Consider the following 18,047-nt stretch of genomic DNA (forward strand, 5'->3'; position numbering starts at 1 on the left):
ACCAATTTGAATGAATGAATGAATGAATGAGTTTAGAGATAGAGCTGCTGCCCATTAGAGATTGGATCAGCTAGGATACCTGGCCAGATTTCTGAATCAGTATAAATGTATATAGTAAAACCTCCATTTTACAAACCATTTGGGAGAAGTAGTGCCTGTTGGAGATGAATGTCCATTAAATATGAATTTAGACAATTGATCTACTTTACGTCATCTGCATAATTACATCAGTTGTCCCAACCGCTTCAGAAACAACAGTTTGTCCATTATTAGGGATGAAGTCCAAACTAAAATTTTATTTGTGGCGTCCAAAGTTTTCTGAATGTGTCTGTAAAATTTAGGTTTAACTATGTGTTGATAATTCTGCAGTGTTCATCTGCCTCCCAAAATCTCACCATGCTTTCTGCTGAATATTTGGTAACAATATTTTCTCTCCCTTAATTTTTCTTTAAAAGCAGAAGCAAATTTTACAACTTTCCCTACTATTGTACAAATCTTTCTTGATCAAATAGTTTATTATAATAATTGTATTCATATTTATTGGCATTAAAATTTAGATTAAACAAAGCAAAATAAATATACACTTAAAAAAAGTGAATGTTCTTGAAAAGCTTTCACAAAAGATTTCCTAATAAACATGAGAAAAAGTAGTCAGAAGTCCAATGTTGAATTGACAGACAAGACTTCATTTGATATATTTAATGTTTCAATTAGTTTGCAATTTATTTGTTTGTTTATTCCATGATGCTTTAAAACTGACGTGTGTGTTTACATCCAACATACAGAATTATGAATTTATTTATCTAAAAGATTCTTATGGCCACCCATTTTAAAACACAATTCTGGGCAACTCACAGCAGAAATATATAAAAAATATATTTCAAGACATCTCTTTATTGAATCCTCTGTTTGGGGGCTTGTAATCTCATTCAGATTTGTTTGCCTCTCCTGGATTCCATTTGATTCATTATGATCAAGAAATGGAGAAGACATTGTACTCCATATATAAAGTCACTGTCTTCCTTGCCCGGCATGTATATAGAGATGGAAACATGTGGACTAAAAAGTGGCCTTTGTCTGAAGGTTTCTTATATGTTGGTATTTATTCCATAGAGTTGGTTTTCTAGATAATTTACGATCTTCTCATACACTGGTTGATTATATGAATATTGTATTTCCTTTGTTGCAGCAAAAACCTATGTCCAAGCGCAAATGTGCAGCCTGCAAAATTGTAGTCCACACTCCTTGCATAGAACAACTAGAGAAAGTGAGTAGAGTGTCATGAAAATGCTCTGCTGTATTTGATTCAATTTTGTCACAACCAAAATCTGAAGAATACTTATTTGCCTAACAGGATAAATTCATAAAATTTAAACTCTTTTTCTTATTCCTTGATCCTTGTTTTGCAATCTGATGGCCCTAGATTCAGTTAAATCTAAATTCATCTAAATCTAGACATCACCAATTAAATAACCCTGGTTTGGAGAACTGGGAGATACCTTTTATGAGAGACATTCAAAGAATTACTGCTATTTAGTGTAGACCATATTGAGCTAGATGAATTCAAGTTGCATGTAATGTTTCATACATTCTTCTGCTTAGTTTTTCATTAAAACTATTGAGAGAGGGGAATGGCAGAAAAAAAATCATATCAAAATAGACTATTATTCATAGGATTAAGTCCTTCTTCTGTTAAATCCTCAGATTAATTTCCGGTGCAAGCCTTCCTTTAGAGAATCTGGATCAAGGAATATCCGGGAGGTAAGAACTGCATGAACTAGTTAGGATTTTGTAGCATTGTTGAAAGTGGGGGATTTTTTTTAATATGCAGCTTCTTAAATGCATTTAAAATATTTGGCCTAAATTTGTCTTGAAGCAGAGAATTTGTAGCCAAGTCTGAAGCTGTACTCTTCCATAAACCTAAAAATATGAATATGTTTATAGAATAGAAATTATGACCCATTCATTCTTATCTTTGAGAATCTATATATTCGGATAGTGAGAAGTAATAACCTTTGTGCTACGCAGTGTCTCTGGTTCAAAAATTGTGCATATGTAATCACCATGGATAGATTTTCTTAAACCAAGAAAACAGTAAGTTACCAACTGCAAGACCATTAAAAGAATAAATGCATGCTATGTGGTTAGTCATTATATTTGTTTATAGAACTATTACTTAAGGTATTCATATGTTGACGCAGTATTAATGACCTGCTTTATAAATATAATATTTCATTCATCTTATACTTCATATTTTACTAGTATAACATGTGAATCCTTATGAGAATAGTGACTCTGAAAGTAAGCTCAAGTTTGCCACAAAAATAGTTGAAATTTTCCAGTCATTAGATAGCTTTTGCTTATGTGCATTAATTGTATTTTTAACACTTATTCCAGAATGTTAATTCCCAAGCTGTATAAATGTTTCATGAACAATATTGACAGCATCTCTGCATGGTTCTGTATTTCATGGATGCTATTTAAAGCCTGCAGAGGCCATATTGTATCTTCCTTCTTGAAGAGAAACAGAACTACATTCCATTTGGGGGAATGGGACCAGCATTTTGTAGTATAAATAACGGTCTGGAAGTAAAAGGTGGAAAAACACCAGGCAGCATCTATAGTTGATAAGAAGGGCAGTGCTTGCCTTTAAACTGGATGAAGAACAAAGGCAATCTTCCTGTATGAATTAACTCCTAAGGCCACTTATGCAACACTTCCCCTAGCTCCCAACATGAACAAACTGTGAATGAAATCTAATGCCTATCTTCATTTGCCAGCTCTTACCAGTACACCAGCAGCTGAATATCTAGCAGCACTGAAAGCTGTTGTGTGCCTTCCTGTTCCTTTGTTTCTTTTTTCCTGAACTCACTCTCCTGTTTCTTTGCAGCCTACTGTTGTGCGGCATCACTGGGTACACCGGAGACGCCAGGAAGGGAAATGTCGACAATGTGGAAAGGTGAGGAAAACAATGCATATGTATATCAAGATCTTATCAAATGAGAGAGGTTATTTTAGAGCAGCTAAGCTAGGATGGAGCTGGTGAGAAACTACATTGGACTTGTATCTTCACAGAAGATTCTGCTTCAGATCAGTTTATTCTTTATTCAGATCTATCATATTCTTTATTCTACTAAATAAGAATTAAAAAGTACTATATACCAGTGTTTCTCAACCTTGGCAGCTTTAAGGTGTGTGGACTTCAACTCTGGGAACAAAATTTGTACAAATTGTACAAAATTTGTAAATGTATTTTTGGCAATAAACAGCACTCTTATTATATAGTAGATATTACGCTTTTCACTGTAGTGTAAAAAAGAAAGTGAAAGTGAATGATTTTTCACCCTTCTCCTTTTTTTCCCTTCCTCTGTGCAGGGTTTCCAGCAGAAATTTGCCTTCCACAGCAAGGAAATCGTAGCCATCAGCTGTTCCTGGTGTAAGCAAGCAGTGAGTGCAGCAAGTATCTGTTTGCCAAGCTATTCTCCTTTTTTTATACATAAGTATCCCTGCCTCCGTTTGCCCCAGAAAACAACATGCTACTCACTGAAGTTTTTTATTTTTGCTTCATTATTTTTCTTGTACAAAACTGTTTTCATATACTGTATATGCTTTTATCATCATAAGTTCTTGGATGCAGTACAGTTTCTCCTTCAAGGAGAAAAATGAAAAACGGGCTGAGAAGAGATCTGTACAGTATGGGGGGAATAGAGAATTAAAATACAAGTAGTCCTTGCTTACCAACAACAATTGGGACTGGCAACTCTGTTGCTAAGTGCCGTGGTTGCTAAGTTGAAACATCATGTGACTGTGCCGGACTTACGACCTCACTTCTGCTTCCATCATTAAGCGAATCACCGCAGTTGTTAAGCAAGACATCATGGGACTGCAGCGTTCTCCATTAATTCTGCTTGTTAGAAGCTGGTTGTGGAGCACATGAATGGTGATCATGTGACTTCAGGATGGTCGTAAGTGCAAGGATTGGTCGCAAAGATGTTTTTTTTCCAACATCGTAACTTCGGATGGTTGCTAAATGAGGTAGTCGGTAAGCAAAGACTACCTGTAGTATCTGAGGTGCAGAAATTAGTCGCTCACCTTTCACTTCTTTATGTATTTCCCAAGAGTGTTGTTGGCTTGTCTGCCAGTGAGAAACATCTGAATGTAGAAGAATTGCAAGATGCTGTTCTTGAAAAATAAGACTTTTTCTGTGGGGATGGATTGATGCATGCAGAGCTAGTTACTCCCTTCTGTATTAATATTCTGTGTAGCTTAAGTATTTTCTTTAATATAGGAGTGCATTCAGAAATGTAACTCCTGCACAGAGAGATACACAAAGAGACTATCCACCTCCTGAAATAGTACCATCTTTTCCACCATCTCAGCGGTCTTCCTGTTAGGGTTCAAGCAGACAAAACAGGAACCAGAAGTTCTCAGGCCAGGCCAAACGTACAATGGCGCTCAACTTCAAGGCCACCAAGTGCTGAGTCAAGTTTCTGGTTATTCAGTAGGGCAGGAGGAAAAAACCTCAAGTTAAAATTCCTGAAGGAGTTTTTTTTTTTTTAACTTCTTTGCATAGCAGTGGATGATCAACTATTGTGTTACAGCTTTGTTACTGTCTGCTCTGAATAATCTATCTGAGCCATGTCTGAGAGTTTTCATCCAAGTCAGGCCCAGGAGTTGTGCTAAGGCATGAAGTCCCAGGAGATTTATTCCAAGCCTAGGATGAGAAGCCCAGCACTTCCATCTGATTTCCAGACCTTTCTGCTTACAGGAGTACGCTAGTCCAGTATTGGAAACAGGCTTACAGAAGCAGTGATTGTCCTTAATCATTTCTGTTCTTTTGCTTCTTTTCAGTATCACAGTAAAGTTTCATGCTTCATGCTGCAGCACATTGAAGAGCCCTGTTCATTGGGGGCACATGCTGCTGTTGTCATCCCCCCCACCTGGATTTTGCGTGTCCGGCATCCCCAAGTATGTTGCAATTTTAGGTTTCTTTCATCCCAGTCTAAATTCCTCCGCTAAATCCATTTTATCCTTACCTAGGCCCTTCTGTATGTGTTAAGTAACACTTAAAATTCCCAACAGAATTCAGGGAGTTGCAGTCTAACACATCTGGAATGTGGAGGAGGCACTTTAAATCAACTCCTGATTTACTTGACTTGTTCTTTTCTCCCTCTTCTCTTTCTAGAACCCTCTAAAGTCAAGTAAGAAGAAGAAAAGGACATCCTTCAAACGAAAATCCAGCAAGAAGGGGCCTGAGGTCAGAGATTAGGATTAAGATAGAAGACAGCTGAGACAAAATGAAGTAGCAGGCAGCCCTAAAGAAGCAATAGGAAAGAAATTCTAGGAAATTGGCTAGTGCTTTTTGTACTGCTGTATGTTAATTCACTGGACTGAAGTGGGTGAAAAGATACCTTTTAATAATGAACTGTTCCGTTCATTTTAATTTACAAAATTGCCTCCTTGGTAGCCCTGGACCATCATGGATTGCATATAGGAGGCTGCCTGGAAGCCATTCAGGCAAGTGAGTAGCCTGATTGAAAAGAAATTGAATGCTTCCTCCTCCTCCTCTTCCTCCTCACTCAGTACAAAGAACTGTCTTCTGTCTTTTCCCAGCCAGACCCTAGAAACATGGTGAAATCTTTGCAGATTAGTAACTTTTCCTAAAGACTGAGGAAAAATAGTCCAACAGAACTAAAGCGAATTGGACAATGCCATTTAGCATGGAGGTGAATAGTGTGTGGCTCTCCAGATGTTACTGGACTATCATCCCAGTATTCTTTATCACTGGCCATGCTGGGACGAGACTGCTGAGAGTCATGGTGGGGTCCGGTTGTCACCCCTTGGTTGTTACATTAAATACTAATAGAGGAAATACCTTCCTCCAAATTTGCAGTAAAACTTCTTGTAGATAGTGATAAAAATTAGTCATTCCTTGTAAGTATGCATTAAAAAACAAGGGAAGCTGGTTAATAGTGTCTTGATTCCAGAATATACTAAGTATTTTCATAGAAGCGAGAACTACTTACAATTATTGGGTACAAAGGCTAGATGTTGTCCCCAGGGAGCCTCAGAATATTGGTTGCTGGGGAACAGGTGGATATAGTTGCACTCATGTCTTGCTTGTGGGAATCCCTACAATATCTGATTGACTAATTTGGACATAGAAAACTGAACTAGGTAAGACTGGTCTAACGCAGCAGAGCTATTATGTTTTTAAATATTCCTGGCTCCACTCAGAGTAAAGGTCTATGGATATTTTGTTCTTTTACACCAGATAGTCCAAAAGGAGATTGTTTACAGCTTAAAACAATGAGAATTGAAACCCAAAAGAGGGCAGGGAGAAGAAAAGCTAAAAACAGCTTTTCAGATGAGATGTAGATGCCTGTTCGGCTTTACAATAGTTGAAATTTTTAGATCGCCGTCATTTTCATGGTCTTTGTTCTTGTTTCTATAGACCTTGACAAAAAAGACAAGATAGATCTCCTGTTCTACAAAAATAAAACCCAACTATTGCTCATATTCCTAGTCAAAATAAACCTAGCACTTTAAGTCATGTGCATTTGTCCCATTTTTTGTTGTCAAAAGTACAAGGAATTTAGTAACTGTAACAGCATGCATTCAACATAAATCCTGTGGGCAAAACCTCTGATTTCTTCATTTGGCATTCTGTAATTCAGGGCATCTTTTTCAGGAAGGAAGATGGAAACCCTTTGTTATCAAACCCATCCCAGCACCTCTCATGAAGCCTCTGCTTGTGTTTGTGAATCCCAAGAGTGGTGGGAATCAGGTAAAATTATTTATCTGATGTTATTTCTCACATACCATTGGCCCTCTATTAGCCTTCTTCAGCACATTTCCTTTTTTTCTTCTTCCATTCTATAGGGAACAAAAATGTTCCAATCTTTTATGTGGTACCTCAACCCTCGGCAAGTTTTTGATCTCAGCCAAGGAGGTCCCAAAGAAGCGTAAGTAACAATTAAAAGTCTGAACCTCACCCAAGCACATTTGTCATTTCCTACTGACACAGACCTGAAATTATTGGAAAATTATTTATTATATTTGTATCTTTCTTTTAAAATGGGCAGAGTGGCACTTTGGAGTTAGAAGAGTGAATGATCTTAAGAGCACTTGATGAGGTGACCTTGTTGAACTTCTGAGTGTAGATCTCAATGCAACACAACTGGCATTCCCATAGAAGGCATTTTCAACTGTTCAAATAGAGCTTTTCAACCATTGTCATTCATGCTTTCTCCTATGCTACAGAATAGTGCCCATTAAAAAGATAGTAGTCTAAGGGAAAAATACTACTCCAAAGGGAAGGAGGAGGAATAAACAATCCTGTAGAGTGACTCGAACTAAACGAGTTTCAATTCTCTCGGGTGATCAAGCAAGCACTATGGTTGAATTTTTGGTTTTCCAGGTCCAATACAACATTCTAGGAATGAATTTGATATCTTCACTCATCTTTGGGAAAGCCTGGTCAAGTTGCTGGATGCCCAGTGAGGTGGCTTCAAGGAGGAAAAGCAGTTCCCTAAAGCCCTTCCTCTTGGACCAAACCTCTCTTCCCCTGCTATAATTCTTCACAGAGAAAGAAGGATCAGATAAATGCTCTCTTTTTCTCTGGGTAAAGGGGAAGAGCTGCCTTTTTATATAAAGGAGAAAGCATAGAATTACTGCTCTCTGCTTTCTGCTCCAAAGAGAAAGGCAGTCTGCGAAGGAACAGATAAAGAGTAAATCATTCCTTACCATTGCTAGCACCAAGACATCTATTGTCTTGGTGCTAGCAGGGTCGATTGTTTCCTGTCATATCTTGCATGCCCATGCCCTTGTGGGACGAGGAGCAGGGTTGGTAAAAAAGGTAGAACTTCACCAGGGCCCCTGAAGACTAGAAGCAGCTGCTTTGTGAACTACATCTGGCTTTGCACTGGAGCTTTCCCTTACCACTCTAGATGGTATTCTGCAGTTGAATACTAAGCATAGTACTGAAATATGCTACTTAAATACATCTTCTAACCATGCCCCTTTCTGCTCTTTGGAAGAAAAAAAATCTAATACTGTTACTCAGAGAGAACGTATACAATTCAAAACACAAAGCTTGCTCACTGTTATTCACTTTTCATTGTTTGGGTATGCAGCTTCTTTCAACAATGCAGACAAAGCTGAGGAATCATTCTAAAGATAAATATTTTAAAATTATTTTTTACTGAGTCCCTGCTTCATACTATGTATCATTTCTAAAAATATCCTATGGAAACAGGGGTACTTCCTCATGATTTGGGGGGGGGGTCCAATAGATAAATATAAAATGATCTCTCTGTTTTGCACAGGTTGGAGTTGTATCGTAAAGTGCACAACTTACGGATTCTGGCATGTGGAGGAGATGGTACAGTAAGTGGCTTGGATCCCCTTTCCTGTGTGATAAGCTGTGATGAGGTAGATCTGCATCAGTAGCAGAACCTGGATTGGTGTCCAGATAGTTTCATTGCATTGAGTTATGTGAGAAGAATGGTCCACCAAATTACTTAATATAGCCATACACATTCAGGTCTACCTGTCCAAGGATACGGAGTTGTTTACATTTTAGCTAAAGCACTAATACAGCAACCTATTAGAGATGGACATTTCTATGAGCACCATCTGTGTTATTGGTTGGTTTATACTAGCTCCTGGCCTACTACTATTTTAACCTCTGGAGGAACTGATGTGGTATTACTATGTGCTGGAGCCCTTTATCAACTTTACAGTCCTGTCTAACTTGTAAACCAACAGTTCTTAGTATTCATAAGAAAGATTCCTTTTAATTGGCTTTGGCTAGTTGTTGGGTTAATCGGGACTGTATGGATGATAGCATAGTCACTTACAAAGCCTTCCCATCTTGTAACTCTTCTTTTTACCACCTTTTGGGGTTGGCTCATGTTGATATATATAGAAAGTACAATAAATAGCTGAAGCAACTGAACAGTCATGGGAAATTGCAGTAAAAATTCTGTCTGAATCTGTGTTTTTCCTGGCTGAGTAGGTGGGATGGATCCTCTCAATTTTGGACCAGTTACGCCTGAACCCTCCACCTCCCGTGGCCATTCTTCCTTTGGGGACAGGAAATGACCTAGCAAGAACGCTGAACTGGGGCGGGGTAAGAATTTGCCAATTCATTACAAGTTTGGTATTTGGCTATGTTCCAAATCAGCACTGAACAAAGCCAGCTAGATTGAAGGGAAGTTACTTGTTTCCACTACCTTGTCTCAGTTCCTCACAGAGAACATGTCAACCCACAGGGTTATACTGATGAACCCTTGTCAAAAATCCTGTCTCATGTAGAAGAGGGGGAAATTGTGCAACTTGACCGCTGGAATCTGCAGGTGGAGCCCAAACCAGAGGGAAATCCAGAAGAGAAGGATGAAACAGCAACAGATAAGGTGATCCCAACAGTATCATTACTGCTAAGTTAGTCATAATGTCATATGCAGATAGATCAACTGCTCGCACCCCCCCCAAACAAGTTATACTTTATAATTTATTCCATAGTGGTCGAGTATAATTACAGATTAGTTAAATATAATGAGACATGTTCTATGATATCATGGAAAATACACCTTGCTCCCTAGCCAGCTTTAATAAATTGCAACAGTGAAGAAGTAAATTCTAAAAATGAAGATGGAAAAGAATGGGTGGCAGAAATAGTGAATAAGCGTAATCTGAAACCAGTAAAATAGACAATATTTTCTAGAATCTGCAATTTGTGCTTCTAATGTACAGTGATTAGACTTAAGTGTAGAGCAGCTTACTGTCATAATTCATCTTAAGTGCAATAAAAGAAATTTGCAGTTCTGTGTTCAACTGTAGGAAGGCCAGCTGTAATTTCCTAGTTAGATCAGCTATAAGTCAAAATTATACACACTTAGCAGAAAGAAATTGTAGAAATTTTATTTGAAGCTGACTTCTATCAGAATGCTGATGACACTCAATCTTTTTCTCTGTAACAGTATCAGAGAAATATAATAATATATCACCACTGAATAGCTGCCATAATCAGTAATAGAGTGAATGAGGGATAATAAATTGAAACTGTCTTCTGAAAAAGTGAAGAAGTTCATCATGATGCAGTCTGGTGTGTTTCTGGAACCAAATCCCTCTGGTTTCCAAGGTTGGGGTAACAGTTCAAAGCACCTTTTATCAATGAGAGAATAGGATTATACGTACAGCCTTGCCCCTTACCCTCCCTGACTAAATTGAAAAGTCAGAAGGACAGCATACTCATGGATGCTTTTATTCAAATAAAGCTCTCCATGTAATCCAAGGCCTTAATAAAGCAGGTTTCCAGATTTCACAGTCAGCTGTACTTGCATTCATGTACACACAAAAGTACAGCTTTCCTTCTGTTCATGGGCTGAACATTTGATATGAGAGAGAAGGGGCTGGAGTCACTGTGAATGCGCTGTCCTCTCCGCATTTTAAGCCCTCCACACATCCAACTGAATGCTATTGTGAATGGACAAATTGTATGTGTGTGAGAAAGGAGAAAATGCTTTAAACTATTGCCACTTCTTGATTACCTTGCTCCAATTTGCCCTTGCAAAGAACTTCCCAGTCTCTGGAGTTTCAGATTCCAAACACATTCTTGGAAATTGGAAAAATGATGGATTGGAGTAGAAAAACAAAACTGTTTTTCTTTTGAAGCATGACTTAGACATGGATATATGTGGGATGCCTAGTTTGACCCTAATAATTTCTTCTGTATTTAGAATCACTGTGAGTTAATGTATCAGGGTTTCAGCTAAAACAGCTTTCTGAAAATTTTGTGAGAATCTCAAGCACATGTGATTTGTTATTATAGGACACTTCCGTGGAGAAGTTTCTGGATTCAGAATTTTATTTTCATACAATAAATAACAGATCAGAGGAGACTTTAATAGAAGAAGATGGCACTGTTGTAGTCATAGAAAACTAATCTCATGTATCCATTCCTGTTCAAATAACAACTATCATACAAAATTGAAAGTAGAGCAAGCTGGTAGCTACACACACACACACACACACACACACACACGGTAAATATAGGAGGCCTTTCTTGGCCATGGGATATTCATGGTGTTTGATGACTAAGGGCTGTTATCGTATGCAATTTTCCTCCATTCATTGTCCTTCATTAGGGAAGAGGGTTTATATTCACTGTTCTAAACTGCTTTATTTGTTCCATACAAATATCTATATACAACTAAAAAAATCTCTTTGTCTTCCAGTCTTAGGTTAAGTGTTCTGTTTGTCTATTTCAGCTCCCTCTGGATGTCTTCAACAATTATTTCAGCCTTGGTTTTGATGCTCGAGTGACACTGGAATTCCATGAATCTCGAGGTAAATGTCAACATGACTGATACTCTCAAAGCACCAGTTTATGCTAGGGTTGGGGTGATCACTTGAGAAATACTTAGAACTTTGACTTTGGAGGAGCTGAAGTCAGAAAGGTTGTAATTTAATTTATAAGACCAGGGAGGGAGGGAAAAGAAAGTGATTAGGAATTGGAAGCAATTGGCTCAGAGAAATAATTAATGCCTTTCCGGGAGTAAAGATACATGTTATTACTAATGCTACTGGGAGAGGGACTCAGCTTCCTGAGAACCAGTGACTCATAATAATGGATAACTAACTTCTTTCTCCAGAGGCCAACCCAGAGAAATTTAACAGTCGATTTCGGAATAAAATGTTCTATGCTGGGGTGAGTTCACCAGGATGCATGCCCCAGTCTACAATTTGTATCTTTTTCTTGATATGTCCCCGAAGTTATTTATTAGAGTATAGAAGCAGCCTTCCAGATGCATTGGGATTTCATATCCCAAAAATACCAGGAGTCATAGCCCCGATACATGTGGAGGCATTCTGAGTTGGGGAAAGGTGCTCTTAGTTTCCTTTGGAATACACGTGAAAAAAAAATACTTTATCTGCATTGAAAATCTGTATACCAAACTAGGCACAGTTTGATTGGCATTACCAGAATTTGGGAGTAAGAGAGGGAGAGAAGTTGGGGTGTGTATATGGGAAAGTATAGTTTTCCTGCTTTGCTTTGAAAAGCAGTTTGAATAATTCTGTTGCCATTAGTATTGGGTCAAAGTTCTGTATGAAATGTTTTTTTATGTAAAATAGGGTGTGCAGGTTGTCAGTAAAATGAAAGAAGAAAATCCAGAAATGTTCAAGTGCACTCAACTTACAGGGGAAAGTGGTAGCAGCTTTTCCCTTTCTGAGTATAGTTTTGCTATCCTCAGTAAGATGACAAGCCTTTTTCATATCCTGAGAGGAACTATGAAAGTGGGAGACATATTGCAATGTGGTTCAGCGCTAGGTGCAGCCAGGGGGTTGAGATAGTGGGATGGGACTTGGTATGCCCTTAGAAATTTACCCAAATCATGTATAATAGGGACTAGATACCATGCCTGTGAAGTAGAGAACAGCCTGGAGTATGGTAATATTAGATAATTGAATGTACAACATTCCTACTTACTGTAAACATATCCTGTCCTGCTATTTATATTGACATCTAAAAATGTGGTAATTGGCTGAAATCAATTTGCCCTCTCAGTTTCTGTTGAGGACTAGGTAGGTCAACTCTGTGAACTGTTTCAATTCTTCTGTTTGTAGACAGCATTCTCTGATTTTCTCATGGGGAGCTCCAAAGACTTAGCAAAACACATCAAAGTAGTGGTGAGTATATTACAAAACTGATGGGTTCTTTCAGAATACTGGAGAAAGGAGGTTATTGGCTTGGATAATAAGATTGGCCTACTCTCCAGATGAAGCTGGTTATTATAGAAAATATTGGGAGAATAAATTATCCCCAGGCCAAGTCTGAGGCAAGGAGAATTTGTTTTTCCCATAGAGATGATAGAGTCTGCCTTGTTGCATCTTGCCTTTGATACTGACTACTGATTCTCTTTTTAAAAATTCAGTGTGATGGAACGGATCTGACTCCCAAGATCCAAGATCTGAAGCCTCAATGCCTCGTCTTCCTAAACATTCCAAGGTGGGCTGTTACATTCACTGCAAAAAAGTCATTGCTTTTAAGCTGCATTCCCAGTCTCTAAATACCTCCCTGGGGTATGTAGTTCATTTTTCACCTTCCTGTCTATGCATAGGTACTGTGCAGGCACTATGCCTTGGGGCAACCCTGGAGAGCATCATGACTTTGAACCCCAACGCCATGATGATGGCTGCCTTGAAGTCATTGGCTTCACCATGACATCGCTGGTAAGTCAACCCAGCTACTCTGACTTTTTTACTCCAGTCTGCCTAGGTAGCCATATTGTTAAAGTGTATTCATTAATTGATTTCCTTTGTACTCTTTGGGCAATGGCTTACTGACACAACAGGAATTTCTCATACTCTACACTTCAGGTTACATCTAGAATAGCTGAAATGAATTAAGTAGTCACAAAATATAATTAATAAGTAAGAGCAGTGTCAAGCCCTTTATTTGTTGAGCAAACAACAGCCTGCCTAGAAGGAGTTACTTGACACAAGTAAACAGTGGTACATTTGGGTTCTGCAATTGTTGATTTGGGATCTAATTCTGTGGGGCATAGAATTATATGTATAGGTATAACCTTTTGTCCCCTGCTCTATTCCAGAGCTGAATTGGACCTTCACCACTTTCATTTTGAGTTGCTAAAACAGGTTCCATTCATTTCAATTGTACTTCATTTTGAAATGCAAATTGTCAGTACTGGAAACCCAGCCTAGATTAGATCCACATGTATGGAATCCACTGAGATTAAAGCCCAATCAGTATTAATCCCCTGTGCTAGCAATTTATATTGCATGACGAGGTCTCATTGACATTAGTGCAAAATATGAATGCTAGGACTGAATTCATGTTGAGATTCAACAGGAAACAAAGGATTAAAGCCATCACATAAGGGTCCTGATAAAGATGCAGAACACCCTTATAGTTTGATCTGAAGTGTGTGAGTATGCACGTTGAGGGGTGAGGATGTATCAGGCTGAGAAATGCCCCTGAGACTTTTCAGCATCACTGGTATATCGCAGCTACATGTACCATTGGGAGACAGCTGTAGCACCTTGGGTCAATGGGTAGAAACTGCAGGAAAGTCAAGCTTTCTGATACATTCAGAGAAACTTTTTAACAGAATGAGTTGAGCCCCAATAAAATATTGTCTCAAGAGCAGGTGATTTATTGTGTCTAAAAGAGCAAGGGGGTTGGGCTACATGTCCTTTTACATTCCTTTCCAACTGTAGATTCTATGACAGATTTCATGTCTCCTGCATTACATTTTATGGGAGAATATTTCTTTGGGGCCCAGGCTGGGCATAGTACTGTCTGCATGCATGTGGGATGGTTCTTCAGAATAGATTGAACTGAAACCATTTTAATACCTAGTTTTAGTCCATATGGTATGTATTAGTGTTAGGTATCTGTAATCCATCCACTTCACACGCTTCTTTGTTCTCTAGGCAGCACTGCAAGTGGGTGGCCACGGAGAGCGGCTGCACCAGTGCCGGGAGGTGGTACTTACCACATCCAAAGCCATCCCCATGCAAGTGGATGGGGAACCTTGTAAGCTAGGAGCTTCCTGCATACGCATTTCACTGCGCAACCAAGCAAACATGGTGCAGAAGACCAAGAGGAGAAACTCCATGCCTCTATTAAATGAGTATGTACTATTGACTATAGGGAGCATCCCCCAAGCTTTGGTACAAGGAACGAAGGAGGTCTCACCAGTTCACAGTACTCATTTTGACATTGTCAAGCTTTGCTTCGGTTTCTGTTGGATTTCTATCATATCTCAAACACTGAAGCTCAATGTCAGTGAAGGTTCTAAGACTATAAGAGGATTTTATAACTCCCTGAAATTCAAGCCAATATCTTTAGTTTAATTTTGAGTGCTTTTTAGATTTATTTTAAATAGGTTCTTACAGCAAGTTGGAAAGAACTAGGTGGAGGCTGTATAAGACATTATGAAATCAAAGAGAATTAAATCCTCTGTCAATAGTGGAAAGGTTCTGTAACTATCCTCTACTGAACCCATGAAATCCAAAAAGCTTTGGAGACAAACCTCTTCCTCAGATGGTTTTATTTGGAAGAGTCAAACTTATCCTAGATTCTGTAGCAACAAATAAAAGAAAAATTGAGGAAATGATGTTATGTGTATACCTATAAATAGGTTTCTGATGAAGTAAAATTATTTCATTGCCATACTATCAGAATATGTTTGGGGGGGTGGGGTGGAGAGTAGTTTCACCAATTCCCTGATGTTGATAATTTACATAATATTTTGGGAAATATTAGCAGCTTCTTACTTGGGATGGATGAGTTATGCCATATAATATACTCAAGGTATATGAAAGTGCTTGGGAGAAGAGCAATGACCAATCTCGATAAAATAGTGAAGAGCAGAGACATCACACTGACAACAAAGGTCCGCATAGTTAAAGCAATGGTGTTCCCTGTAGTAACATATGGCTGCGAGAGCTGGACCATAAGGAAGGCTGAGAGAAGGAAGATAGATGCTTTTGAACTGTGGTGTTGGAGGAAAATTCTGAGAGCGCTTTGGACTGCAAGAAGATCCAACCAGTCCATCCTCCAGGAAATAAAGCCAGACTGCTCACTTGAGGGAATGATATTAAAGGCAAAACTGAAATACTTTGGCCACATAATGAGAAGACAGGACACCCTGGAGAAGATGCTGATGCTAGGGAGAGTGGAAGGCAAAAGGAAGAGGGGCCGACCAAGGGCAAGGTGGATGGATGATATTCTAGAGGTGACGGACTCGTCCCTGGGGGAGCTGGGGGTGTTGACGACCGACAGGAAGTTCTGGCGTGGGCTGGTCCATGAAGTCACGAAGAGTCGGAAGCGACTAAACAAATAAACAACAAATATGAAAGTGCAGGTCTGGGAAAAGTAAACATTTATATCTTTCTAAGCAATGTTTCCTATTCTCTGGAGGGCAAATATACAACAGCTTGTATCCCCCTGCTCCCCATTTGAAACAACAGTACTAGATTGTCAATATTAGCCTTCGTATTTAGCCTTATCTCAGTGGATACAAGTATACATAGCTCTCCTGCCTATCTGTATTGTCCAGGTGACTTTATCTTCAGTAGCTATTAAACATTTTCTCGGGGGGGACTATGGGTGCAACATGCAGCTTTGAGTATGCTTGTTCACAACTAAAGGAGAAGTTTGTTAGAAATACTACTCACTGAGGTTATTATGGTTAGAGAGTATTGCCTGTCACCTTCTATGACCCTCTCAATTAGTAGCATCTCCTCTTTCCTGCTTGTACACAAGTGTTATCCTCCCTAATTTTTCAAACACCTTTCCTTCCTTCCTTTTCAGTCAGCAACCAGTTCCAGAACGGCTAAGAATCCGCGTAAGCCGAATTGGCATGCATGACTATGAGGCACTTCACTATGACAAGGAGAAACTCAAGGAAGCATGTGAGTAATTGGTGTCCTTTGAGCATTTGTTTAAATAGGATGCCAAACACCCTACAGCAGTGTTTCTCCACCTTGGCAACTTTAAGATGTGTGGACGTCAACTCCCAGCAAGGCTGGCTGGAGAATTCTGGGAGTTGAAGTCTACACATCTTAAAGTTGCCAAGGTTGAGAAACACTGCGCTATAGGAATGTCTGGAATTTTGAGCTGTTTATTATTGTACACATTTACTCAGAATGTCTGGCAGTTGGCTAATATTAAAACAAGATCTCTTTTGGCTAGATAGATAGATAGATAGATAGGTAGATAGGTAGATAGATAGGTAGATAGATAGGTAGATAGATATAACATTTACGTCCCCATGTTTTCACTTTTTTTTTTAAAAGGCCTTGCATCAAAATGTGAGAAATGGCATACATCTAGTCCACAATGTATATCCTTGAAGATTTCCCCTCACAGAGAAGTTTTTTTCCCCACACACAGAAGTGGTGCTATTGCGCCAGCAGTTTCCCATATGCGTATAAAGCATGATAAATAGTTGGCACACTGAGTGATTATAACAAATGTGGTTAGGAGGCAAAAATAATTGCATTTTTTTTTTTACTTTTCAGCTGTGCCTTTAGGAATTATTGTAGTTCCAGGAGACAGTGATTTGGAATTATGCCGGACCCACATTGAAAGGCTTCAAGAGGTGAGTTGTTAGAAAAACTACTGGAAAGGGAAGATGCAGTCTTGCTACACTCTTAGGACTCGTCAGACAGCATACCCTAGCGATATCCTTACTTCAATAGCATCTGTACTTCCATAATGATAATTTTCTTGTTTTGAAGTTAAAAGCAAAAAATACATTAGGAGATATTCTTGTTCCCAGTTAACTGCACATAGAGGAAAAGGAAGAGCTTTATTTTTGTTTAAATACGGAATTCTTCCTCACACATTCTGGCAAAGAATTGTGGGCTTAGCTGTAAAATTACCAGTTGTGTAAAGGAAATATATGGACAAAACAATGAGTAAGAAATCCAGATAGGGGTCACTGACTTTCGGGAGGTATGGCAAACTGAAGAGTGGAGCCGACAACCACAGCAAAGACCAAAGAACCAGTGAGTAGACCGGTTCTTCGGAACCTCTCTGGATAAGGAGAGGACAGGAGATCGCCCACATGTGCTCCAGACAGCTGCTTCTCACGAGGAGACTGCAGGACAGTGGTCTTCCCCAGGTTTGAGCACCGGGAGACGAAGGGATTAGCCATGTTGCTCACAACCATGGTGGTGCCTTTTGAAGGACACTAACTTCACAAACCTCACTTTCTAATCACTTTTGGAAATTGCCTATTAATCATCTTAAAGCTATTAGAGATCTTTGCAGTGACAAGTTTGAAAAGTCACTGGGTGAGTTTAGCTTCAACTCTAAACAAAAGAAAAATTAATTATGAACTTAAGAACTTAAAGAATTTGAAATAAACAGCAAAAAGCTAAATAAGATTTTGATCTAAGAAAATTACAAATGGAGTAAGGGTCCAGTGAAATTTGGAATATTGACTTTTACTGTAAGATTTTGGAATTAGCTATAAAAATAAATAGCTTCTTGTGGGAACCAGTTATTT

At 38.8% G+C, this 18,047-nt stretch overlaps 1 protein-coding gene across 7 annotated transcripts in view; it reads left to right on the forward strand.

The window, feature by feature from the left end:
- The window catches only part of DGKZ (diacylglycerol kinase zeta), a 130,200-nt gene that overhangs the window by 78,157 nt on the left and 33,996 nt on the right, over window positions 1-18,047 (forward strand). For all 7 annotated transcript variants that reach the window (XR_010066879.1, XM_063289673.1, XM_063289671.1 and 4 more), the window contains 19 exons: window positions 1,190-1,267; window positions 1,705-1,761; window positions 2,891-2,959; window positions 3,376-3,447; window positions 4,852-4,968; window positions 5,186-5,257; window positions 6,692-6,787; window positions 6,883-6,965; window positions 8,328-8,388; window positions 9,020-9,133; window positions 9,276-9,416; window positions 11,274-11,352; window positions 11,658-11,713; window positions 12,631-12,693; window positions 12,939-13,012; window positions 13,125-13,236; window positions 14,461-14,660; window positions 16,346-16,446; window positions 17,056-17,135. Coding sequence is in view for 6 of the 7 variants with exons in the window: in XM_063289673.1 (XP_063145743.1) it covers window positions 1,190-1,267; window positions 1,705-1,761; window positions 2,891-2,959; window positions 3,376-3,447; window positions 4,852-4,968; window positions 5,186-5,257; window positions 6,692-6,787; window positions 6,883-6,965; window positions 8,328-8,388; window positions 9,020-9,133; window positions 9,276-9,416; window positions 11,274-11,352; window positions 11,658-11,713; window positions 12,631-12,693; window positions 12,939-13,012; window positions 13,125-13,236; window positions 14,461-14,660; window positions 16,346-16,446; window positions 17,056-17,135 (1,725 nt within the window). In the remaining variant the exon portion in view is untranslated. The remainder of the gene's footprint in view (window positions 1-1,189; window positions 1,268-1,704; window positions 1,762-2,890; window positions 2,960-3,375; window positions 3,448-4,851; window positions 4,969-5,185; window positions 5,258-6,691; window positions 6,788-6,882; window positions 6,966-8,327; window positions 8,389-9,019; window positions 9,134-9,275; window positions 9,417-11,273; window positions 11,353-11,657; window positions 11,714-12,630; window positions 12,694-12,938; window positions 13,013-13,124; window positions 13,237-14,460; window positions 14,661-16,345; window positions 16,447-17,055; window positions 17,136-18,047) is intronic.

Source organism: Candoia aspera, chromosome 1 (assembly GCF_035149785.1).
Source record: "Candoia aspera isolate rCanAsp1 chromosome 1, rCanAsp1.hap2, whole genome shotgun sequence".
NCBI lineage: Eukaryota > Metazoa > Chordata > Lepidosauria > Squamata > Boidae > Candoia > Candoia aspera.